The sequence below is a fragment of the Paroedura picta genome, chromosome 7, assembly GCF_049243985.1.
Source record: "Paroedura picta isolate Pp20150507F chromosome 7, Ppicta_v3.0, whole genome shotgun sequence".
In the NCBI taxonomy this organism is placed as follows: domain Eukaryota; kingdom Metazoa; phylum Chordata; class Lepidosauria; order Squamata; family Gekkonidae; genus Paroedura; species Paroedura picta.
The window spans coordinates 20091306-20116872 of NC_135375.1; the positions used below are offsets into that span (position 1 = coordinate 20091306).

Genomic DNA, 25567 nt, shown 5'->3' on the forward strand with positions numbered 1-25567 from the left:
GAGGTTCATTTCTAATGAACTCCCACCCAGTGGGCAAGGGAGACTAGGCAACACTAATGTCCTCCCAAGTGTTGGGGGCAGGCACTAGCCTCCCTAATTGTGCCTCTGTGGCCTGTCCAGCTTAAAGTTGGTGGCACACAATTGGAGGGGGGTGGGCTCCCAAAGACTCCTATCAGCTCAGGTTGGTAGGAGCCCAAATGCAAATGGAGCCCAAGACTTCCTTCCCACTTGTGGCGACCTGGTCCCAATGGGCTGCAAAAACAACCTAATGCATGTATGAGTCTGCTTAAAGTACATTTAGAAATTGCCTGCGTTTCCATTTTGCAAATAAATGTGACACATTGATGAAACTCGTTAACAACTAAAAGCTGGCCATTGTCTTGGAACACCAAGAGAGCAGCCAATGTTTAGTTGCTTACACGCTGCTTATGTATATTCACAATATGCATAGTAACCATCCACTCATATTTAAGGTACTCCGCGAGGAAAATCGCCCGGGAAAGCTGCCCCGCCGCCCCCTGAAGAATTGCCACCTCCTGCAATCATAGAGCCACCCCCCATTAAACCGGGATCAGCGGAATGGGTTTACGTCGATGATCCACTCCCACCCGTATGGCGGTTTCAGATTTATTTATTTTAATTATCTGAGCGCATGAATGTCTTTATTCATTACTGATGATTTATTCCTTATATATTTATATTAAATTTTTATTTAAGTAAGATGCTGCTTTGCTCTGAATCCACCAAGGTCAGTAAGGTCCCAGGGGTAGTCAAACTGCGGCCCTCCAGATGTCCATGGGCTACAATTCCCATGAGCTCCTGGCAGGGGCTCATGGGCATTGTAGTCCATGGACATCTGGAGGGCCGCAGTTTGACTATCCTCTGATGGGCAGTGTCTCTTTAGATCGAGATCTCTCCCATCACCTGCTCACTCATTATCTCCTTGCCGCTGGAGATTCTGGGAATTGAATCGGGGGCCTTCTGCGTGCCCACCTGCAGCCCCTCCCCTAATTCTGCGTGCCCACCTGCAGCCTCTCCCCTAATTTATCAGCCCACGTTCTTCCTGAGCAACAAGCAGTTAATCCTGTTATTTTCCCCCCCTTGCTCTTGTTTTTTTTACCTTTAACTTCCTGTTATGCTTCCTTTACCAAAGCTATTATGAACAAGCCAAATAAAATGGGTGAGAGACTGGGCTGGTTTGTACCTGGTGGGCCGAAACTCCCATGTACAGCCTTTTGTGTTCCTCTGAGGAAATCAGTAAATGTAATAGATATATATTATTCATTTATTTATTATTTAAATTTATATACCGCCGTTCCTGATTGGGCTCACGGTGGTCCACACAATAAAAGAATAAAAACGCAACAAAACCCATAAAAACACGTAATTACAATTACTAAAGGTGACAAGACAGCAAGAGAAAAAACTAAAGTCACCCTCTCGACCAGCCAGGGCCAGCCTTCTGACTGTCTTACTGGTGAGAGTGGGGAGACAGATCTATTTATTGTCAGATGGAGAGAAGGACATGGAGGATCTCAGATTGAATAGCGGGCCCTGCCCTGGCCTCAACCGTACGCCTGGCAGAAGAGCTCCTTCTTGTAGGCCCTGCGGAATTGTACGGCATGTGTAGTGCAGCTGGGAGATGCGAGGATTGCCTGGCATCCAGGCGAGGGACGTTCAGAGGTGGTTTGCCATTGCCTGCCTCTGCGTCATGAGCCCTAATTTCCTTGGAGGAACTCCATCCAGACCCTTGAAGGTCTCCCACCCAAATATCAGCCAGGGTCAGGCCTGCTTGGATTCCAAGATCTGACGGGATCGACTTGCCTGGGCTGTCCAGTGCTCATAATGCACTTTCAGTGTGGTTTTGCAGCTAGATTTTCCTGTGCAGAACAGGACAATCTACTTCTAAAGTGCATTGAAAGTGCATTAAGTAATGTGTGCAGAATGGGCTCAGGTCAGGGCTGTAAATAGATAAATGCAGCTTCTATAATAGATAGGTTAGCAGGCACACACATAGGAGTCCGGGTTGTGCACACACTGTATAAAATATACAACGTGTCGAAGTAAAGCGGACTTGGTAGCAGGTGTGCATGACTGTGCCTATCACCCAATAAAACGTTTAACAAATTTAAAATATATATTAAACATTAAATAACTCCCACCCATCCAGGGCCACAAAGCCCCGGTTGTCAAAAGAGAAGCTGTTTTGAGCGTAGTGAGGTCTAGAAGTAAAGGGAAGAGGCAGAAGTGAGAGAAGTTATTGGAATGGAATAAAAAGTCATTCTTTCATTTGTCCCCTTGGTCGATCCGTTTTCTCCAACCTTCTAATGAGTTGGCAGATGCGGAATGTTCGTGTCGTTTTCAACTTCACAGGAAGTGCCTGAATTCTTACTCCCTTACTGGAACAGCGTAGAGGAGTCCTACATAAGCAACATCAAAGCTACTCTTCGGCATCTCCGGGCTGAGCAGCACGTTGTCATTCATTACCTGTCAGACATCAGGTGTGTTGTGACGGGTTTTATAAACGCAGACTGCCCTTTTCTCTTGATTCTTAAGAAAACGGCAAATCAAAAACTCTGAGCTTCTTTTGATTTCATTTCTTTGCCAGAAATCATTTCAGGGAACATTTGAAACGTCCGGACCACAAACAGGAGTTTGTGACCCAGTGGCAAGCCGATTATAACTCAGTTGCTGACGACCTGTGGGATGATGATGAAACCAAACAAGAGCTGCATCAAAGAGTTACTGTAAGTGGAAACTCAAAAAACAGCAGGCATCTGTTGACATCTGTCTGATACGGACTTTGGGGATGTTACCTGGCATGGTAGCTGTCCAGTAAGGCAGCAAATTTAGTGCTTCCTGGCCCCAAAAGGATGACTTATATTACAAGAAGAAGAGTTGGTTCTTCTATGCTGCTTTTCTCTCCCCAAAGGAGTCTCAAAGCGGCTTACATTCGCCTTCCCTTTCCTCTCCCCACAACAGACACCCTGTGAGGTAGGTGAGTCTGAGAGAGCCCTGATACCACTGAAGAAGAAGAAGAAAAAGAATTGGTTCTTATATGCCACTTTTCTCTCCCCAAAGGGGTCTCAAAGCGACTTACATTTGCCTTCCTTTTCCTCCCCCCCCCCCAACAGACACCCTGTGAGGTAGGTGGGACTGAGAGAGCCCTGATATTACTGTTCAGTCAGAACAGCTTTATCAGGGCTGTGGCGAGCCCAAGGGTCACCCAGCTGGCTGCACATGGGGGAGCGGGGAATCAAACCCAGCTCGCCAGATTGGAAGTCTGCACTCCTAACCACTACACCAAACTGGTGTCCACCAAGCTGATATAGAATACAACTGTTCCCAATATCCCCCATAGTGAATGCTCCTGATTTGTGCAGCACTGGAAATATACATGATGCTTTGGTGATGGAAAGTGCTGTCCAGTCAAAGCCAACTGATGGGGTCGCTTTCAGTAGGGTTTTCAAGGGAAGAGACCTGCAGAGTTGGTTTGCCTTCCTCAGCATAGCAACCCTGGACATCCTTGGTGTTTCCCCGATCAAGTACTAACCAGGGCTGACCCAGCTTAGCTTCTGAGAGCTAAAATGATCAAGATATGAGTTCAGTGGCACGAAAGCTTATATTTTGAACAAAACTTTGTGTGTCTTAAAGATGCCCCTGGACTCAGACTTTGTTTTGCTGCTTCAGACCCACATGGCTTCCCCCCTGAATCTCTCTAAGGTCCAGCTAGCATAAGTTACCTGTTTAGGTGTAGCAGCAACCTATAATTTGTGGCAGGGATCCCCTGCCTTTTTGAGCTGCTGGACTTCTTTGAAATTCTGTGACATTGTGATAGGCATGGGCATAAAATGGCTGCATAAAATGGCTGCCTCAAGAGGCGGAGTCAACCATACAATGGATGCAGCAGCCAACGCAGCTTATCTTCCATCCCATAATGGAAATCTCTGTGCAGCGATAGCAGCTTAACACGTCTACTCAATCTAGAAACCAGAACACTGTTTAATTGCAATCTATTGCGTGTAGAATGAGTGCAAGGCTACCTGGAGAGGGTTTGGCTGGCTTGTGTCATTGGCTAGCCCTGTGCATGGAGAACCCGCCTTGCTTTATAGTATGCACTTTATACTTTATATTTGTATGCACTTCTCAGAGTAAGAATACAGCATAAGCACAAGCCAAAAACAAGAGCAAGGTGAGAGAGAAAAGGCTTAGAATCCCGCCTGCATCATGACAAGCGCAAAGCTTATCTCTGGAGGCACACAGCTAATGTGGCTGCTGACCACAACACCTGCTCAAGTCAATAGAGATGGGAAATTTATGATATCCTCCTTCTCTAGCGGCAAAGTGAGTCAGACCATCTAGGGAGAAATGCTTGATGTTCAGTTTTGTGGCATGTTGTGGTGGTAGGTATCTGTTTTTGTAGTATTGTTTCCCAGCATAAACTATTGAGATTGAGAGCCATTTTAAAACAGACTCGAAGGCACCTTCTGCTGAGTCCTGTTGGTCAAGCGAGATCCATACGGACTACTTTGATCTGCAGCAGCTCTCAGGTCTTTCATATCCCCTACAACCTAAACCTGGAAATGCTGGCGATGGAACCTGGGACCTTCAGCATGGAAAATGTTGGTCCCCCACTAAATCATATCCCCTCCCATTCAAGTGCTATAGGATAAACTGGTGGCCCATTGGCCAGATGGGACCATGGGGCCATGTTATCTGCTCACTGCCATCCCAACCAGATTTTTAATCAAGATGTGGTTAAGTAGCTGTCCGACCTACTCATGCATTAGGAAGCAAATAAAAGATGTTTTCACATAAAGAGGTAGAAGTCCTTACTGGGTTGTTACAGAGTGTCCCAGATAAGTCTGAGAAGGTCTATGATTGTGACATTCTCATATTTATATGGTACTAATGTAGGTCCTGCTTCACTGCCCAAATGATCCAAGCAACTGCTTGGGCCACCAGATTGGTGGGGGAGGGGAGCATGGTATGTGTCTCCCATTCTGGTACCACCACCACTCAGCCCAGCTGCAAAGGTGCTGCCTCTGGAACTCATGCAGCCCAACAGGACTGGCACAGGAGGAAGGTGATGGGGTGGAAACGTACTTTTACCTGCTCCAGCACCAGTGTAATAGCCACCCTTCAGTTATGCATTCTAAACTCCATACATGGCAGCGAATACGATCATTGTTTATATGCTCTTCTGCCAGACAAAAATGAGTCTTCACTGTACATGGTCTCTGTTCTCTTCCTACTTGGTGGCTTTTTTGCACTTGCTGCTCGTCAGAGGTCTAGATAGAATTGAGACTTGTGAATGGACTCCAGAGTTAGGCAGCTGCCCAAGAATCATGGTTGAACCACCAAGCACAGATTCAACCTGTTTTCGAAGTTGGCTTTTTGCAAGATGGCTGCCCCAGGAAAAAGCCTAGGGATTCTCAGGGAAGTGGTCATGTGCAGGTCTTTGCCTTGCTATCTTTCCATGTAGCTTATGGTTTGACTCAACTGCATCATCTGGAGCTGCTTGCTCTGCAGATGTCTTTGTGCAGTGCTCTTGTTTTCCACTGGTGATACCCCGTGACCTAGACTTCTCTGTGCAGTAAATGGTACAGGGGACAATGATAGCAACTCTAATACCTAATAGGCTCAAACAATGGGGTAGAAACTGCCACCAAGGCTCAGCTGATTTATGGTTTTCAAGGCAAGAGATGTTCAGAGGTGGCTTGCCATTGCTTGCCTCCTTAGCATGACTCTGGTGTTCCTTGGTGGTCTCCCATCCTAATAGTGGCCAGGAAGGGCTGACACTACTTCTGAGATCTGATGAGAGCAGACTAACCTGAGCTATCCTGGACAGGGCTTAACAACCAATAACTCGCCTCATTTCTCTTCCATATTAAACACCTGTTGGCTATGCAAGGCACCTATGAAGGAAGCAGTGATAAAATCGTCCCTATAAATTCTGATTCATATAGCAGCCTTCAGATGGGCCAAGCTTCTTCCAACAGCTAATACAGGCAGCTGTTGTAGGAGAGTCCCTGTCGCCATGCTTCCTTCCAGGAGAGATGGCTGCTGGTGTTTGCTCACTTTCCTGGAAGGACAAATCAGGAAAGAAAAGCAGCAGGGTTAGGATCTTGCTGGAAGAACAGCCCTTAGAGCTGGAATTGCCCTAGTTGCTGCTGTATTGCCCTGCTGCTGCTGTATTGCCCTGGTTGCCAGTACTGGCACCTGCTCCTATTGAGGCTTCTGTGTCTACTGCCCCCTAAGCACCAGAACGCTGTTTAATGTGCATCTGTCCTTCAGTTTGATTTGCGGCAAGGCGTTTTTGACCTGTCGGCTCCCTTGTTCCGTTGTTTTTTAGGACCTGAGAGATCGCCTGTGGGATATTTGCGAAAACAGAAGGGATGAAGCTGAGCAAGAGCGCAGTGATCTCATGAATGACGGCTGGCTGCCAGACCGGATGGGGCTTCTGGTTAATCACATCCTTTCACTAATGCAGGTCTGATAACATTATCAGTGGCTAAATGTTTTGAAAGTTTGATTTTATGGGGCACCCTGGTCCTGAAGCTCTAAACAGCTAGGCAATTGACGTCCTGTCGGCCATTTTCAAACTGTGTTTGTATTTTTTACAGATTACCCTCCCCCCACACACATACAAATACAAACAAGCACAACTCAAATAAATACTCAAAGAAAATACACATAGTAACATGAATGCACAATTTACGGTTTTGTTTGTTTTTTACCATGGATGTTTAAAGAAGATGTTCTCAGTTGAGCCTGGAGTCATGTCATCCCAGTGGTGTTGCTATAGCACAGAAGGGCTATATTGGTTTAGCGCTATAGCGCTCATCTTAGAACATTTTAAAAACCTCCGAGTAAGATCACAAGGCAGAAAAAGGGCAGTGGGGGTGGGGGAGTGACACCGTTCAGAACGACAGTAATCATTAACGGAAGGAAATCTGCTTTTCTCAAAATCAGGCCAATGACAAATAATGTCTGTCTTGGAACAGTAATGTGAAAACCTTGGTTTTGGGGTGCTAGGCCACATTGGATGCCTCATACTGGAATCCACAATCATAATCGGGAGGCGCATCCTCACACAAACCCATTATTGTAGTTCCCTGATTTCTTCAGATGTTTCAGTTTTTCATAGTGGCTCAAAAAGCTGGGGAGAAACACAGTCTCCTTATGAAAGATTGACTGCTGTAGAACAGATACCTGAGTTTGTGCATGGACAGGTAACCGTGTTCATAGAATGGCACCCGGACGGCCTGTTGCTGTCACATCAGCATTACCTTGCTTTGACTTTGGCTAACTTTGTCCTCTTCCAACTCTTCTTCTTCCTTCTGGCTTCTTGATTTGTGAGGAGCTGGGTCTGATGCTGAGTGGCAGCTTTCGGCCTTTGGGTTGGTGGTTATTCTACACAACTGGATTCTTACTCTTCGTTGGTTTTTCTTCCTTTTGTGACTGTGGTTTTGTGAATTTTCCCATGAATATACAGCACCGGGGTTTGTGTGTGCGCTGCTTTCAGTTAGAAAATTCAGAGGCTTCTGTTCTAATAATAAATCAAAGCGTGGCAGGTGCATAATGTTTCTTGGCTGCATTCTTAAAGGGGTTAATCTTACCGAAATCCACTTGAGTTCATAAGATGCTTGTAAAATGATCTCTTTGCAAGTGTATTTTAGATGGCTACTCAAAGGTGTGACACAATGGCTTGCAGGATGGTTTGATTGCTTCAAACAGTGACCTTCTATAGGGATTTTGTGGATGTCTCTTACTGCTCGTCCTTCTAGGCCAATAAAACGTACTCTGACTTCACTAGTCCCTTAAGTAGGGACTCTGGTCCCAGGACATTGCTACCCTTTAGCAGTTCCCTCTCACAACATCTTCCTTCCTCACCCTTCACCAGTGTTAATCATGGCTGTTTATAGCGCCAATTTTGGCTGAGCTTGGTTCTTACCCAAGGTTCTTACCCATAAGTGAATTTAGTAGCCAATCCTGGGTAGCATTACCCAGGGTTAGGGTTGGTGCATGACCATGCTTAAGACAAACTGCAGGAGAGCAGGGAGGAAGAAAAGTGTGAATCCTGCTTGATCATTTAACGAAACTTTCTGAAACGCAGCCTGAGGATGGGTCTAGGTTAAAGGGAGGAGAGCCATAGCTATGGGTCACCTAGTTGCTCTGATGTTGCTCACTGACACTACAATTAAGAGCAAAAGTCATGTAAGTTTTTGGTGGTTGGATTGTGCTTTGAACCAACATGTCCATCTGAACCAGTATGTCCACTAAAGGAATACTTTTGGTTGATCTTGGAGTGAGTCAGGCACAAACTAGGTGGTATAAACTTTATGCGTTTTGTCCCATATATCCTCCTTACGTCTCCCTTAAAATATTGAGTAGCCCCACATTTGGTGGGATGTTGTCACCATGCTTCTAAAACACTAAACATTATAAGCTTAAAACCAGGGAGAAAAATGTGGTTTCTGCTTTTAGAAACAACAGGAGCCAACTCACTCACACTAGGCACTCGCCCTACTTTGTACCTTAGATGGTTGGATCCTGAAATTATTTAAGGGCTGGGAGAATTGTATTCATTGCATTCCATAACATAGCTTGACGATATGCTGACATTTTATGATTTATTGAATGTTCATTATTAAAATTGAGTTGCTTTGTGTACAGACTGTTAAGATGTGGCATGAAAACATAATTGATCTTTTAAAAAATTAACCTTCCCCTGTATGTGTACAGTATGAAGTGGACCGTTTCCAAGATACCAAGAGACTGTTGCATGACTATTACAGAGGAATGGAAGGCAAAATCCCCTTGGAGACGAATACAGAGTTTACTCGAATAGCCCTGTTGGATCTGGCTCACGGAGACGAAGAGGGCAAGCTTAAAACGTACAGTCAGAATTGTAACCTTGCAAAAAGTACTAAATATGCATGCCCGCTTGGGGCAGATTGACAGGGAATGTCATTGCATGTGTAGGATGTCTCCTGGAAGAAATTTTAAAAAATGGCAGCTGTAGGTAAATAAGTCTTGGGGTTTATAAAACTGGAGCTTAAATATACAGCAGAATGGTGGGTACCATTTTCTAGTAGAGTTGCCAGGCCCAGTGGAAGACCAGGGGGGCAGGGATCGCATCCTGGGAAAAACCCAGAAGAGACATTTCACCTCCATGGGAATCACCAAAAACGATATGGTAAAACCATAGACTATTTGGCAATTCCCAGAAAGGCCTGGCATTCCTTCTGACGCCCCCCCACACATACACACACAAAGCAGTGTCTCCTCATTGGCCTGATTGCTATTTTTTTAAAGTTTCTCCCACTTATAGCAGCAGCAGAAAAACAGGTGGGGGAATCCCCTACCCTCACCCCGAGCGAGGGGACTGGCAAACTACCTGGTTGTGAGTATCCTGCTTGGTCCAAGTGACAATAACGATGCAGTCTTTATATCCTTCTAAGCCCAGTGACTTAGAATCACAGAATCAGAATTGGAAGGGGCCAGACAGACCATCTAGTTCAGCTCGCAAATGCTGGCAGGGGCTCATGGGAATTGTAGTCCATGGACATCTGGAGGACCACAGGTTGACTACCCTTGCCTTAGGATACTTTCACAATGTATGGAACCATGCTCCTTGTGAGAAATGTAAGACTAAGGTTGTTCTTTTGTCCATCTCTCTCTCTCGGTCTCTTTTTAGACTCCCTTTATTAACTCACAGATGTCCTTCTCCAGACATCGTACTTACCAAGCAAAAAACCAAAGCATTTCCAGTGAAGAGCGCAAAGGAGGATTATCAGGCTACCGAAAGTGCCTTGTTCAATTTCAGTTATGATGAGAAACTGGTCTCTGAGACGTGCCACAATGCCATCATGACAATATCCAACATGGTAAGGAAAATCTGGGTTACTTAGAGAACTCAAGTCCCGGCTGCTCCTTTACTCATTCTAATTTTTGGCCACTACGTGAGACAGGGTGCCGGACTATGTGGACCACTGGCCTGATCCAGCAGGGTGCTTGTGTTCTTAGTTCCCTCTCCTCATTCAGTTGTGGATGGTGGTAGCTCTCCGGCAAACTGCCAAAGGAACTGCAGCCGATAAATACCACCAGTACAGGCATATTGATGATACCCGTTTTCTTCTTTCTAACATTTTTTATGTCGATCCATAAAACGGTCACCTTCCCATTCCTGGTGCTTCTCCTAAGATCAGCAGGGCTTGTAAAGCAGAGCAGTTCCTCCAGCCCTGCGGTTGAGACCTTATGATAACATCAAACATTGGTGTCCTCCCTCCCCAAACTCACCCAAATGTGGTGCACTGGTGAATTCAGCAGCTTCGAATCTGGCAAGTTCCTCTACATGCAGCCAGCTAGGTGACCTTGGGCTCATCACAGCCCTGATAGTGCTGTTCTCACAGAGCAGTCTGGTCAAAGCTCATTCAGTCCCACCGACCTATATTTTAGGGAAAAGAAGGGAAGGCGATTGTAAGCCGCTTTGAGACTCCTTTGGGTAGGGAAAAGCCGGGTATAAAAACCAACTCTTCTTCAAACAAAGACACTGAAGATCATGCCCATGATCTCTTCTTTTCATTAGTATAGGAGACAAGTCATGCAGATGGGCATTAGTTATTGTTTAAACAGAATCGTAGAATCAAGGGACCTCCAGAGTCATCTAGTTCAGGGGTAGTCAACCTGTGGTCCTGCAGATGTCCATGGACTACAATTCCCACGAGCCCCTGCCAGCGTTTGCTGGCAGGGGCTCATGGGAATTGTAGTCCATGGACATCTGCAGGACCACAGGTTGACTACCCCTGATCTAGTTCAACCCCCTGCAGAATGCAGGAAACTCACTACTACTTGCCCACCCACAGTCACCCCAAACTCATAATAATGTATCTTCAATTGAATGGCTTTACATTTTAAACGTGTGCGATTATATACTTGCATTGTATTTTCGATGGGCGCAAGCCTCCCTGAGCAAAAATAAACCAACCACAACTGTCAACATTAAGGTCAATATTGAAATGCAAGCCAAAGAGGCCGAGGAGGAAAAGGAGCGCCTGCAACAAGAAATAAAAGAGAAGGAACACCAGAAATCTTCCCAAGCAGCTGCTGGCAAAGGTGGAAAAGAAGGCAAAGGGGGGAAAGGCGGGAAAGGCGGAAAGGAGGCCAAGGAGGGGAAAGGCGGAAAGGAAGGAAAAGGTGGGAAAGGCGGAAAAGACACCAAGGGAAGGAAGGAAAGCAAAGACAGCAGGAAGGGGAAAAAGAAAGGTAAGTGAGGAGCAAATGTTTTGTTTTTTTTTACAGGGTGAAGAGCAGAGAACAGAGGGAATTTACACGTGCTTATTTTATTTCATTATTTTTTATGAAATTCTCTTCTCCCTAAATATCACTTATCACAACGTTTCCCCTTCCGCCACTCTTTCCTCACAACAATAACCCTGTGAGGTAGGTTGGACTGAGGGCTTGTGATGGAGCCAAGGTCACGGCGCATCTTATGGGTCAGTCGGCCCCACCAAATGCCCGGTGGAAGAGCTCCCTTTTGCAGGCCCTGCGGAATTGTGGAAGTTCCGGCAGGGCCCTGATCTCTTCAGGGAGCTCATTCCACCAGGTGGGGGCCAGGACCGAAAAGGCCCTGGCCCTTGTTGAGCTCCGACATGCCTCTTTAGGGCCAGGGATCCGTAGCCAGTTGGAGGTGTAGTTTCTTCTAGGGGTGCCCATCAAAGAACAGGCTGCCTAATTGCTGTGCATCATGCTGGGCCATTGCTCAAGAGATGAGATTATAGCACATCCGGCCACATTCGTCACAATCGCTTCTATCACCCAACATCTTGTGCAACAAATCAGGGGGGTTGCTTTCTTTCTGAAGACATCTGCTCTTTAACAGAGGGCTGCTTCTCACACAGTACGGAGAATCCCCTTCTTTCTTGTGGAAGAGGGCAGGAAGCCCCTGATGGAGCAGAGCAGTGAATCTCCCTGTGGGAAATGCCTTCCAATATGCTTCATGAAACAGGCATCATGTAGGTTTGAAGCCCACCTAAAAATCCAGCCAATCAAAGGGTTTCTGGCCACAAAAGCACCCTTTATCACCTCCCTACTTGCTGCAAGCCAAAATTCACCTTAAAATGGTTCTCCTGGGGCGGGGGGCATCCTCAAGGATATTTTGCCTGGAGTGGGAAGATGGAGGTTTGCCCTGAAAAGGGGGAATCGTCTGAAACTTGAGGTAGGATCCAACCCGTAGTATGAAATGTTGGAACTTCAGAAATGGTGAAATGTTTAGGGTTGTGAAAGCTTGAGCGAAACAGCTGTTTGGGGGAAATGCCCCAAATATTCACAGAATCACCCAGAATCATAGAGTTGGAAGAGGCCATACAGGCCATCTAGTCCAACCCCCTGCTCAACGCAGGATCAGCCCAAAGCATCCTAAAGCATTCGTTGTCGAGTGCTCGCTGCTTGTATTCCAATGCCACAGTAACGCACACAAGACAGGGCAAAGTCTATCAAGATTCAGGGCTGTGCAAACTACTCTCTCTTGTTTGCAGAGTCTCCCTCAGTGGTGGAGCCCGCACCCGTTCCTCTGTCCCCAGAAGAATTAAAAAAACAAGAACTGAAATTGAAGTTGAAACGGGAATTTTTTACTGCGCTGGAGCTTGAAGGTAAACCATAATCTCTAATATAATCCTGGGAAATATTCTGTGTTTGCCATCTGAAACTGAAAAGTCTTGCGGGAAAGTCATCTTCTTTATGCTTCAAGAATATCTATCTGAACCTGTTATATATGTAATATTAAACCACGGTTAGAGCTAACCATGGTTTGTTGCCTTTAGTCCAGGTTATAAGACCCCCAAACAAGCAGTGAAATGATCGTGATGGTGGAAGGTAATACTAGATCGCAGACCATTTATGGTGACCCCGTAGAGCAGGGGTAGTCAAACTGCGGCCCTCCAGATGTCCATGGACTACAATTCCCAGGAGCCCCTGCCAGCGAGTGCTGGCAGGGGCTCCTGGGAATTGTAGTCCATGGACATCTGGAGGGCTGTAGTTTGACTACCCCTGCCGTATAGTTTTCATGGCAAGAGATGAACAGAGGTGGTTTGCCATGGCCTGCCTCCACATATTTTAATAAAGGAGAGACAGAATCTGTCCAGTGGCTTAATTAAGTATAAGAAGATAAAAAGTCTCTTTATCTCATTTATTTAGACTTTGACTCTGCCAAAGACTCTGTCAATTGGCAGAGTCAAAGTCGAAATAAATGAGATAAGAGACTTTTTATCTTCTTATAATTAATTAAGCCACTGGACAGATTCTGTCTCTCCTTTGTTACAATTTTTTAATCATTCACTTTTTTCGTGCTTTACATATTTTAATGGCATTATTATTTTTTTTCAATTTATTTCCTGCCACTCTCTAAGCGGCTCGTGGCAGCTCACAGTGTCTTTAAAACCCCATTAAAAGACTTTAAAACAATCAACACGGTGGAACAAGAATCCCCTTCTTGCCACCATTGCTAAATTTAAGTCAATACAAATAGCTAAACTTGGACGAAAATAGGTGGTGTACACTAAAACCCAAAACACAGTCTAGCATTTTTGCAAACACTGAAAATTATAGATTGCCAATCTATAATTGTGTTGTAAATCTCCACTTGTAATCCTTAGCCATGGCTAAGCGTTTGCAGGCTCAGCGGTTTGCAATGCCTGTTTCACGAACAAAGAGCTAACATTTGGTGATCAAGCTCCTAAAATGCTATTTGCATTTTTTGATTTACTCTAAACTAACTTTCTCAACAGCGGACGCTGCAAAGTCCCGACTTGAGCTGTTGAAGGTTAAAGCACACACCTTCATCGAAGACTTAATCTCGAAAGCCGAACTGACGTACAGGAATATGGAAAAATGGCTTGGCGAGAGATACCTGGCCGAAATGTCCAGGTAACGGAGGGTTAATTCTGTTGGGGTGCAGCAGCTGGACCTGCTAGATTAGGCTTTCTCAACCAGGGTTTTGTGAAACCCCGAGGTTTCTTGATGGCCCTGGAAGGGTTTCTTGAATGGGAATATATAAATTTAACTCCCACTGATTCAGAAAACCCTTCCAGGGCTATTTAATGTAATATATTTTTAACAAATTTGTTAGACATTTATTGGGTGATATGACTATATGTGGTCATGTCAACCTGCTCCCCCCCTCTCAAAATAGCCAATGATGGTCCTGGAGGGGGTGGGAAGGGAAGGGGCCCTGGGGGGGCATGTACAAGGCTATGCTTCCCAACCATATTCTTCATGATTTCGCCAAGAACGTTTCAGGGGTTTCTCAGTGGCAAAAAAGTTGAAAAAGGCTATGCTAGGTGCATTGACCAAGAAACAGGATAAAGAAGCAATCGTCTGTGTGTGGGGTGGGAAATTGTCTTTTAATTGCAGTATTTCTAACATAGGGCCGTAGGATCCAATGAGCTTTTTCAGGCAATTTTGTGCAATTCCCCTACTTCCTACGCAGCCCCTCCCCCCCACCCTACATGGCTTGTCTTCATGCTGGTCCCATGAGCCCAAACGTAACCTTTTTCCGTGGTTAAACAGGACCTCTCAGTCCTTGTTGACCAGCAGAGAAGTTGATTGGATCCAGCGCTTTGTTTCTATTCATATTTATTTATTTTTCAAAAGATTCATGTCCACTTTTCCACCAATGAGATAGTGCCTGACGAAGGGAGTGTTGACTTTCGAAAGTTTATATCATGAAAATCTTGTTGGTCTTTTAAGTTGTTGCTGGGCTTGAGTCTAGCGGTTCTACTATAGATCAACACTTCTGAAACTCTTTTCAACCAACTGTGTCCAAAGCTGTTCATGCATAGAATTAGAACACAGGAAAAAGTGGGACAATCAGCTATAGAAACACTGTTAGCATTAATAACAGGGAGAAGCCTCATAATTATTTGACGTGAATGTAGGGAATATTTTTTTAAATTTTGTTTCATTTTAATGATCCGTCTCCCAAGCCACTTTTGAACAGCTGAGTCATGTCAATCATTACTGGCTTGTAGGGCTTCAGTCTGGGTTAATAAAGGTAGTCCGTCTTCCCCTTTCTGACGTGGTGGCCAAAGGGTCTTCTGCCTCTCCTCCCTTCCCCCTCAATGTGCTGCCAACATGGTGCATGTGTCCTTCCCTGAGAGTAACATGAGAGTGTGTGTGTTCCTGGTCCAGATGTCCCCCAGAGCAAATCACAGCACTCCCTTCCTAAGAAAGTTTCTTAGTTCTCAGTGGGAAGGTAGCCTCCATCTCTGCCTGAAGTTGAAAAAACAGAGAATGAAATATGAATGTTCAGTTCCAGAGATATACAGGAAATACAGGAAAGAGAAGCAGGACACACACACACACACACACATACTCTTTCTTCTCATCTTGTATCTCTTCCATAAAGGTGGTCATTGCCATGTGATCTGGTGGGATATGGAGCTGAGAATTTTGGGTTCAGGTGCTGACCATGAAAGCAGGAGGGCATTTTGGGCAGCTGTTGGGGCAAAGTAGGCAGTAGAAATATGAGAATTTGGGGGCCCTGGGCCACAGATACCTCTACTCTAGGGATACTTTCATGCACACTAACTAATGCACTTTAAATCCACTTTGTATGCACTTTTAACCATTGTCTGCAAGTGGATTTTGCCTTTTCACCCACTAAAATTGCAAAGTTCACTGAAAGTCCATTATTCCACATGTGTGAAAGAGCGCCTAGATACAGTCCTGGCAGTTACAAGTATGAAAGAACCGTTAGCCTGAGGACATTCTGGTTTTAGCATCGTAAAGCATCATCTCTTTTATTTCATGTGTTTCCAGTGTTGACAAGTTAATTGAGGTTGCCCGCCACCACATTGAAGCATCTACTAGAATCCAGAACGAGCTGGTTCTAGAAGGGACAGAGTTTTACATTAATGGCGACATCAAAGTATTCCCAGACCCCGTCCCCCCACCCCGCCCTCCGTCGGTAGAGACCGCATTGAATGGTACGCCAACAATTTCACAGCTTAGCAGTCTCCATAAGCAGTTTCTGCAGGTGGCACCGAAAGGTAAGAAGATGCCTCCTTAACATATTTGCAGACATGAATTAGTTACCTGCTTGTGGTTTAAAGTTACTAATTTTTAAAAAATGGTTACAGGTAGCACTGCTGCTTCCTATAATGGTAAAACCTGAAAAGGGGAAGGTGCACAATAGAATATGATTTTAATGAAGAATTTGGTTTCTAGATAATTACCGTTTTCAATATCTTCTTCAGTGGTTGAGTCCTCCAATATAAGATTGTTGTAACAATAGTGAAAGTTAGTCTTTGACTAACATTCCCCGATACCTTTGAGCCGACGGCCTATTGATATTATTAAAACACTAAGGAAATATTGTAGGATTTTTCCTACTGACTAACTTTTACTATTGTTACAACAATCTTATATTGGAGGACTCGACCACTGAAGAAAATATTGAAAATAGAACTTATCTAGAAACTGTTATGGTTGATTATTTATATATATAAAATGTATTAAAATTGAATATATTGTTAGAACAAGAATATTGGATAGGTTCCTTGTTTTTATATTGGCTTCCTATAATTGTGCATACCAGTATTTTTTTTCCTGTAAACTGTAAGTGAAATTGCATGCAAAGTTCACAAAAGCTGAAATGTCGTACCCATCTTTCTGCATAGGTATCAGTCAACTCAGAAACATGCATTGAAAACTCCCCTTCTCTTTTGCATGCCAGGGCTGCATCCCCACATTGCATTATTGCCATGTTGTAGCATTGAAAATCCTTTTGAAGTAGCAAGTGTGGATTTGGTTGAAGAGCAGAGTCAAAATCTTGTGTATTCATTCCCCACCCCACCCCCAGGAAGAAACCTTTAGCAGGTGCTAGAAGCAAACAATGATTTGGGAGAATTTTCCTTTTAGAGATCTTAATTTCGTTTCGTAGAGGTATTGTCGCTTGTGACACATGTCAGCAGCCCGCGTTAATCGCATGTAAAATGCTTTTATTCTAACTGTGGGAAAGCCTGCGAAATGTTGAGTGGGATAAAACAGCATGTGTCATAGGAATCGAAATCTCTTCTGAGGCTCTTTCTATTCTCGTAACAATTATCTGTCTCCAACCTAACTCAAAATGTAAATAGGAAATGTGAACTACATGGATCTTTTGGGAATACTTGTGAAGAAGCTGGGACTGCTTTTCATTTCCTGTTAGTTATACATGCCTGTTAATTATACACTTGACGGTAACAGGGTTTATTGCCATACAAAGTGTGTGAAGGATGTCTAATATGTATCCCATTGATTTGGATCCTCTGTTTTCAATTTTTTTAAGGTTTTGCTGTTCTACGTGACAATATAGATCTGTTACCTTCTTTTACTTGCATAGCAGGTTTGATTTAGGAATCTGAAAGTGCTCTAATGTCAGAATCATCTATACCAGGGTTTCCCAACCACAATACCATCAGGTACCATGAAGGCCCCTCAATGGTACCACAGCATGGGGGGTTTCAAAATGACAGCTGGGAAAGCCCTCCCACCCTGCTGCTACCATTTCCATCTCTGAGCAAAGAGGTGGGAGAAAGGGTTTTTTAATTTTAAAAAATTCCACCCTTATTTGGGCAGGTTGACCCATTCCCTCCCTATGTGGCCAATGATTGGTCGGGAGGGGAGGGGTCCCAGCCATTTAAACCTCGGCCACCCATGGTGCATAAGTTGGGCAAGATACAGAAGTGTAGGGTGGAAAAAAAACAATCATTTTTAGCAACAAGTATGCCCAACTGCAGTAATTCAATTATAGTGGTATTTATTGCTCAATTACTTAATGTATCTGTACTCTATTTAGCCCTTCCTGGCAACTAACCCCCTCCACCCTCTCTATAACTAGATGTAATGCTTGAGGAAGCCTCTTTCAATGTATGTGAAGAAGTCTGAAGCGCCACAAGCTATGTTTAGCTATTATACTCTGTCAAGAGATTCCTTAATAAGTTGAAGTTGGTCCTTAAATATAAAAACCGTCCCTTGAAAAAGCTGTAAGGCGAAACGCCTTCGGACTTGTGTGAAATAAGAATAAAAGAATTACTGAAACTGAAGAGAGACAACTCTATATAAGTCTAATTCTGATATTTTATTGCCATGTTGGTTTTCCAGTGCATCTGTATTATTCTGTGTTTTATAAAAACAACATGTTCATATTATTCCTGAATATAATGAGGAGCAAAGCAAGGTAAGGGAGGGGAAATGGCAATGAAATGCTGCAAGTGTGCTAACAAACCATTTTAATGCCAAAATATTTATAGCTTTGGCAGTTCTGAAGCAAATGAAAAGGAAGACTGTAACTCCAGCCAAGCCATCGCAGAAAAATAAAGAGTTTCCAAAAATATGGCTGTCAAAGTACTCGTGGCTGAAACACGACAGCGGGAGAGACACCATGTACTGCGCTTTATGTCGGAAGCATAACGTGGACTTGGGAGAATCCGCGCACAACTTTTGCTCCGGGACGGATGATTTCCGAATTGAGTTGGTCACTGAGCATGAAAGCAGTGAAGCTCACGCTTGGGCGACGTGCATGGAAACGGCCAGCTCTACCGCTCCAGACACAACGACCACTGAGCAGATATTAAAGAACATGAGCAAAGCGGCCTTGGGGAGAATCGAGAACCTCTTCCGAACCTGCCATGCCATTGCCAAGACTGGGCGACCTTTCACGGACCTGGACTGGATGTGCAAGCTGGACGATATGAAGGGGGTGGATATCGGCTCCATATTTAGAAACGACAAGGCCGCCAGGATCTTCATTCATTTCATTGCAGAAGTGGAGCGAAAGGCCTTAAAGGAGAAATTAGACCAATGCAAGTTCTTTTCGCTCATCAGTGATGGAGTCACGGACCTCGTGAGCACGGAAGCTGCCCTTGTTTACGTGCGCTTTGCCTACCAAGGGAAGGTCCACTGTCAGATCGTCGGGGTTCAGTCGATAGACCGGTACGATGCTTCAGCAGTGAAAAATGCCATTTTGAAAATATTACAGACCAACCTGCAGCTCCACCTGCCAAGCCAAGACTGGTCAAGGAAACTAGTTGGCTTTGGGAGTCATGGGGCGGACGTCATGGTCGGACAGAACAACGGAGTGGCGAAACTTTTGAAAGAAATCCAGCCACGTGTTCAGAGTGTGCATTGCCTGGTTCATCGGCTTGAAATGGCCTACAAGGAAACCTTGAAGAGCGCTCATCTATACACCGTTGTCATGGGCCTCTTGCGAAATACGTACTACTTTTATCAAAACTCACCCCTGAATAAAAGCAATCTTAAGCTAGCTTACGAAGCCCTCAAACTGAGGCCAGCTATTCCTTCTCGAACTGGTGGTTCCCGATGGCTCCTTCGCCTACAGACTGCTCTTCAAATTCTGCTTAAAGGGTACCCTGCAATTGTCCTACACATGAGCAAGGTAAATGCTCTTTAAAATGGAGGGGGAGGGAATGAAAACTGGATTTTGGTGGGGAATCAGTGGTTTAATTATTATTTTTGCTGGTTTCCAGATAGAAGAAGAGCCATGTTTTCCCGACCACCAGAAAGCAAAAGACCTCTTGAAGCTCCTTCTGAAAACAGAAGTGGTTAAGTTTTCCCATTTCTTGTTGGATGTCATTACCGTCCTCAACATCCTGTCTCGCGTGGCCCAGGATCAGAATTCTTCCATTGCAGATGTTTTCGCAACCATTCAGTCCACCCAGGAAACTCTCCAAATGTATCGAGCAAGGTTGAGTATCCTAAACAGCTGCCTGAATTTTCCTATAAAAATCAGAGATGCACAGGACAATTCTCAGATATGGTATTTTTCAGGTCTGGGCCGAGGGAACGTCTAGTGGAGACCATCACGAATTTCCATGGACACCAGCTAATTGGAGATGGAGATATAAAGGAGGTCCGAACAGAGCTATTAAGCGGTCTTTTGCATCAGCTGGCTGATTGCTTTTGTGATGCTAGCGAAGAGGTTTTGAGAGCAAGCTCTATCGGGAGTTTTAAGCTGTGGCCCAACAAAATCATGCAGGGTATGGAAAAAGTCAAGGCAACGGGAATGTGGGGATACATTTGATTTTTTTTCTTTCTTTCTGGAATTTTTTTTTTAATGCAACTTCCAAATCCTTACAGAATTTGGGGAGATTGAGGTGTCCGTCTTGGCCAAGTATTATGAGCCGATCTTGGAACGTGCTGGCGTGGAGGTTGATGAAGTGGAGACTGAATGGACCATGCTGAAAGCAGAGCTGTATCATAGGTAATAAGCAGATTCACATGAACTTATGTCGAGCCTGACCCATTGGTCCATCTAGTTAAGTATTGTCTACTCTGACTGGCAACAGTCCATCAAAGAATCAGGCAAAATCTGCCCCTTATCTTCTACTGTAGATGCCAGACCTACAGCTGTTCTACAAACAAGACGTGCTTTATCAACAAACCGTGGCATCTCCCACATATTGATTGAAATCTAAACGTGTTTTAATGTTATGCTTTAGACCCGCGGGGAAGATCTGACTAATCAACAACACAATTGTATTTTCTAGATATCCGAACATCCGAAGGTTAACATGGGATTCAGTAAATTCAGATTACTCTCATAAATACCCAAACATCTTGGCATTAGTCGATCTGGTCTTGACGCTTCCGGCAGGTTCTGATGAGGCGGCTCGTGGCTTCTGCCAAATGAAGCTGACCATGACGCAGCGGCGTCCAAAGCTGATGCTCGAAAGCATGACTGACCTCATGATCATCCAGATGAATTCTCCGGATATCAAGAATTTTGATCCGCAGAAGGCCATTCAGTTGTGGAATGTTTCTTGGCAGAGGAACAGAAAAGGAGAGGGCGGCCAATGGATGGCTACTCGAGAGAGATCAGATTGTTCATCCGACTCCGATTGGGAAAGCATCTTTGGAAATGATTAGAATGAGAACGCTGTCTCCATTCTCTCCGCAAACAAATTGAGTAGTGTGCTAGGGAGGGGGAAAATGTCACCGTTTATTAGTTCCTGGCTAACTAAATCATGAGAATGCAATTTATGCTACAGATCCTGGGGGGAGATCGTAAGGACTGCTTGGCCTTTCATATTACAAAAACAGAATACACATGACATTGCTTTGACTTGAGCCACAAATTTGGTTCTACTCTGACTGATAGTGACTTTAAAGGGTCTGGGTTTTGTGATCGCCCCTAAAGGGTTTTGCTGATTGGGTCGGAGTTAGTTCATTTGTAATATGTTTTTTTTTTTAGAAAATTAAATAAAATAATTGGGTAATATGACCATATATGGTCATGTTGACCTGCCCACCCCCACCCCCCATTTCCAGTGATGGGCCTGGAGGCGGTGGGAAGGGCAGGACCCTGTCCATACAAATTTTTGCTGGTAGCGACTGGAGTCCAAAGATGTGAGTACTCTCAGTTTAACTTAACTGCAGGGAAAGGGGGGCAGAGTGCCATAGGCCTGCCCCAGCCCTGTTCCTGGCATGTGGGGGTGGGGGCGACAGAGAAGTATAGGCCTGCCCTGGCTCTGTTACTGCAGGTTCCCACTGCAGGCTCCTTTTGGTTTAGAAGAGCAAACTGATAGCCAGCCCAGAGTGCAAGTATGGTTCTGTTCACAAATCATCTGAAAATATTTCTATGTTGTCACTTCCTGCACTGTGGGAGTGGCCTGGTGATGTCACATCCGGTGAAAACGTTTGGTGGCCGGAAGGTGTGTCCAGCTGGCATCACTTCCAGGGTTTCTTAAAGCCTGATGTTTCAGGGGGTTCTCAATGGTAAGAAGTTTCAGAAAGGCTGTATTACCTGATCCTTTAACCTGGAGATGCCAGGGATAAAACTTGGGACTTTCCGCATGCCAAGCAGATGCCCTACTGTAGACCAGCAGACAAAAATGTAAAGCCTAGGCCAGGCAGGCCCCCCAAACAATATGAAAATTAGAGGTACTGTCCAAAAACATAATCGTCTTTCCTGTTTTTACCAACTCACCAATTTACACAACATCCTCTTAGTTTTTACTCTCCTGGGAATTTGTTATGCAAAATAATTTTTCACAGGGGCTGATAAAGGGCCCTTTGCACAATCCTGAGTTCCGATTGTCTCAGCTGTTCTAGCATTTAAGTTGCTCAGAAGCATCCGACTATTCATTGCTTCAAACGTGGTCCATAGAAGTTTGCGTTGGATCAGCAGCAGCTATAAAGATCCTGCCCTCCAGACCTCAAGTTACGAAGCTGAGTTTCTTGTCATCGACAAAATAACGAAGAAATGGACTTTTAAAGGCTATTTTAATGCAACTGAAAGTGCAAGATGGCTACGAAAGCTACACGGAGAATGAGATATCTTTGTGGTGAGAACGAGTTCTGAATATCATCTCTCCCATATATTCAAAGGATACTGCCTGCCTTCTCTAGACAAGACACCTTAAACAAAGCCACCTGATTCTAGAAGATAACACAGTATGTGCTCCCACCTTCTTCGTTTCCTTGATGCTTTGGATTTCGCAGTTGCAACTGTAGAGGTAGAATTTGGCTGCCTTTGGACTGCATGTATAGTTTGGCTAACTCACTGGCTGATCAAGTAGAGCTTGCTAAAAGTAGCCGTGGCGTAAAAGCAATCGGTGCTGCACCAACCTGCAGTTGTGCAGGATCAAACCTTCCTTGTTAGCAGTGGGGGCTTAGAAGATGGAAGGGACTTGCATGAGAGTGTCCATGCCTTCATTTTCAGCCCTCCGTAGTAGGGAAAATCTATGTAAGGACTTGTTTGTGATTGAATACATGTTCATTTGTCCTATAGTCAAGATATTGCAACTATATTTCCTAGCATTTATGAGTCTTTGAGAAGTGAAAGCTGGGTATTGGCTTGTTTTGATTTGTTCAGAAGTAATACCATTCAGCTAATGACCACGTCTGTCTCTAGCATTGGAATCTCAGGCAGAGATGACTTCAGTGGTCTCAGAAGGTTATGCTTAGGATGGTGCTTAGGATGGTGCTTTAAGAGCCCTTTGTCACGTGAAAGTCAACCAAAATTTCATCTGTTGTTTTGGGCTTGAATCCTTGCAAAGGGCTGTACACCACCCTCCATGAGGCTCTTGGCAGACACTAAACTCCCCTGAATACATTGCTACCACAAGTCTGCTGTAAAAAAATAGATTTATCAGTGATGCATGATAACTGAGGACCTACCTGGAACTGTGGCCTGCATTGAGCCAATGACTTCAGCCAGGCAAAGTGCTGCACAGATGTAGTTCCGTGATCACCAGTGCAGACACTTGTATGCACTAAGGCTGTTCATTTGTTTTTACACAGAGTACTGTTTCTTAAGAATAAAGCCAGTCCTAGGAAGTATCTATCACCTTTGGGTCTGCAGGGACTGTCTGTTGAAAAATGAGCTGTCCCCCAACATCAAAGGAAGCTTGGAACCTCCAGATATTTTGTGATTATGTCTCCTACGGCAGCCATTTTGTGATAGGCCCCTCATGTGGCATCCATTTTGTGATGGCGCTACCAGCCTCTCTCAAAATTCCTGAATGGCCTGATTTGCTAGACACTGTTAAAGCTACTTGCTTGGGCAAACAGAGCCTTGACACTCTACAGAGCAGAATTACATGAACGGATTGTCCTTCCCCCATGACAGTTGCTGCAATGTCTATCAGTCCTCTGTGTTTTATTTGATACTAGCTTCAAAGCCTGTTCCTAAGAACGGGCCTTGAAAGGGTCCCCTCCCCAGGCCCCTGGCCAGGCTGTTTAAGGTGGCCTTGGGCAGCAGCTCGCAGCCAGATCAAGTGGGGTGGGTGGGTGGGGGCTGAGCAGCTCGTTAGCAGGGCCAGGACAGAGCTCCTTAGCAGTCAGCTAGTCAGCTCCTTAGCAGTCCTTAACGAGCAGTCAGCAGGCCCTCGTCAGCAGGCCCAGCCTAGCAGGCCAAGAGGCCCTCATTAAGAGGCCCTCCACCACAACCCTTTGTCCAGGGCCTCTCCCCTTACCTGCTGCTGGCTCCAGGCACTGAGGCGTCTGAGAGCAAAGAGGCTAGAGTCCAGGGACGGAGGGTGGGAGCTGCAGGGGCAGGGCCAATCAGGGAAAAACTGGCTGCACCCTGATTGGCCCTATTCCAACTTGGACAGCTGGATACGTCCCATCCCCTAGGCTGTTTCATAAATATATAGAGGAGCAACAATGGATAAGGATGCCTAAAGCATTCTGTTTTAAGATGCTTAGGGCTGATCCTGCATTGAGCAGGGGGTTGGACTAGATGGCCTGTATGGCCCCTTCCAACTCTATGATTCTAGGATGTATTCCACAGCTGCGTTGCTTATACAGGGCCCAGTCTGGTAGCCATATTGCCATATTTTCCAATGTACAGCGGTCAGTGTAAAATCTGTCCCACTATTATGAGTATTTATTAGTTTGAATATACCGCCCCTCCTTGCACATAAACTCAGGGCGGTATACAACATGTTACATGTACATTGTTTCTAAAATGGCATTTTAAAATATTATTAAAAACTAGTGGTGATCCTTTATTTCTGCTCATCAGTCTGCCTCCTGATTTGTTTCATGGTCAGTATGAGCTTCTCTTCCTCGTCTATGTTATGTGTGCCCCATTTGTTCAATGAGAAAAGGAGAAATATCCTTCCTGGGAGAAGAGAGTCTTTATAGGGCAGATATAGTTCTTTTACTAGGCCTGGCCGAATTTTTGACCCACCTAGGCTTACCAGACCCTAGCTGGCCAGTAGAGGTGTAATAAGGGAAAACGGAGGTCATTGGCGGTGTCCTAATACAGTGTCCTGATACGCTGATGTCTTTCCCTGTGTGCCAGCTTTTTAGACCACCATTAATATATTGCAGTGTCCCAGGTACAGAATACACTTAGTGGTTATTCAGTTCCTTGCAGGCAGCAAAAGAGGAGATCTGAGTTTCTGGCAGGCCACTGTACAAGACTGAAGTGCCATATTCCTCCTGGTGAGGCACATGTTGAGTAGGCCTGTGCTGAATTAAAGCAACTAGTTTCTTCCTTCCCATAGGGTTGTCCGGTCCTTCCTGGCCACCAGCAAGGGATGAGGAGATAGGGCTGCTAGATCCAGGTTAGGAATGGAGTCTGTGGGAGGACAGGGACCTAAGTAAGGTTCAATGCCATAGAGCCCACCCTCCAAAGCATCCATTTTCTCCAAGGGAACCGATCTCTGAAGATGAGCTGTAATTCCAGGGGTTCCCCATGTTTCCCTTGGCAACCCCATGTAACGCTGAGCAGAGTAAGGTTGTGTGATGTACTGAAAGATGGTGCCATGTTGATTATGAATATCCCTCCATTAATCCATACAAATCAGTTCCTTTAATGTTACACGTTTTCTTTCTTTATAGCTATGCTTATGCTTATGCACGTTGCTTGGCTCACGCATCTCTCCATAGTCTCCAAAAGCCATGCTGCTTAGGAAGAAAGCTCAATTGCTGTAGCTTGGTGATTACTCTGCAAACATAGCACTCCTCCAAAGCTGCAAATTTGACATGCCACTTGTTTTCAAACGTAATAATGGAAAACTTTATAACTGGTTGAAGCCATTTGCACTCAGCA

The 25567-nt window shown here is 44.9% G+C and overlaps 1 protein-coding gene across 5 annotated transcripts in view; it reads left to right on the forward strand.

The window, feature by feature from the left end:
• Positions 1-25567, forward strand: part of SPEF2 (sperm flagellar 2) — a 110256-nt gene that overhangs the window by 57412 nt on the left and 27277 nt on the right. For 3 of the 5 annotated variants that reach the window (XM_077346967.1, XM_077346965.1, XM_077346966.1), the window contains exons 21-30: positions 474-610; positions 2374-2501; positions 2609-2747; positions 6356-6493; positions 8749-8900; positions 9704-9893; positions 11013-11271; positions 12543-12656; positions 13791-13929; positions 15823-16052. In XM_077346967.1, the coding sequence (XP_077203082.1) occupies positions 474-610; positions 2374-2501; positions 2609-2747; positions 6356-6493; positions 8749-8900; positions 9704-9893; positions 11013-11271; positions 12543-12656; positions 13791-13929; positions 15823-16052 (1626 nt within the window). Of the gene's footprint in view, positions 1-473; positions 611-2373; positions 2502-2608; positions 2748-6355; positions 6494-8748; positions 8901-9703; positions 9894-11012; positions 11272-11511; positions 12224-12542; positions 12657-13790; positions 13930-15822; positions 16053-18296; positions 19442-19532; positions 19751-19833; positions 20043-20142; positions 20267-20552; positions 21102-25567 lie in introns of those variants that run through there. The other 2 variants (XM_077346964.1, XM_077346969.1) reach the window with 2 other exon arrangements.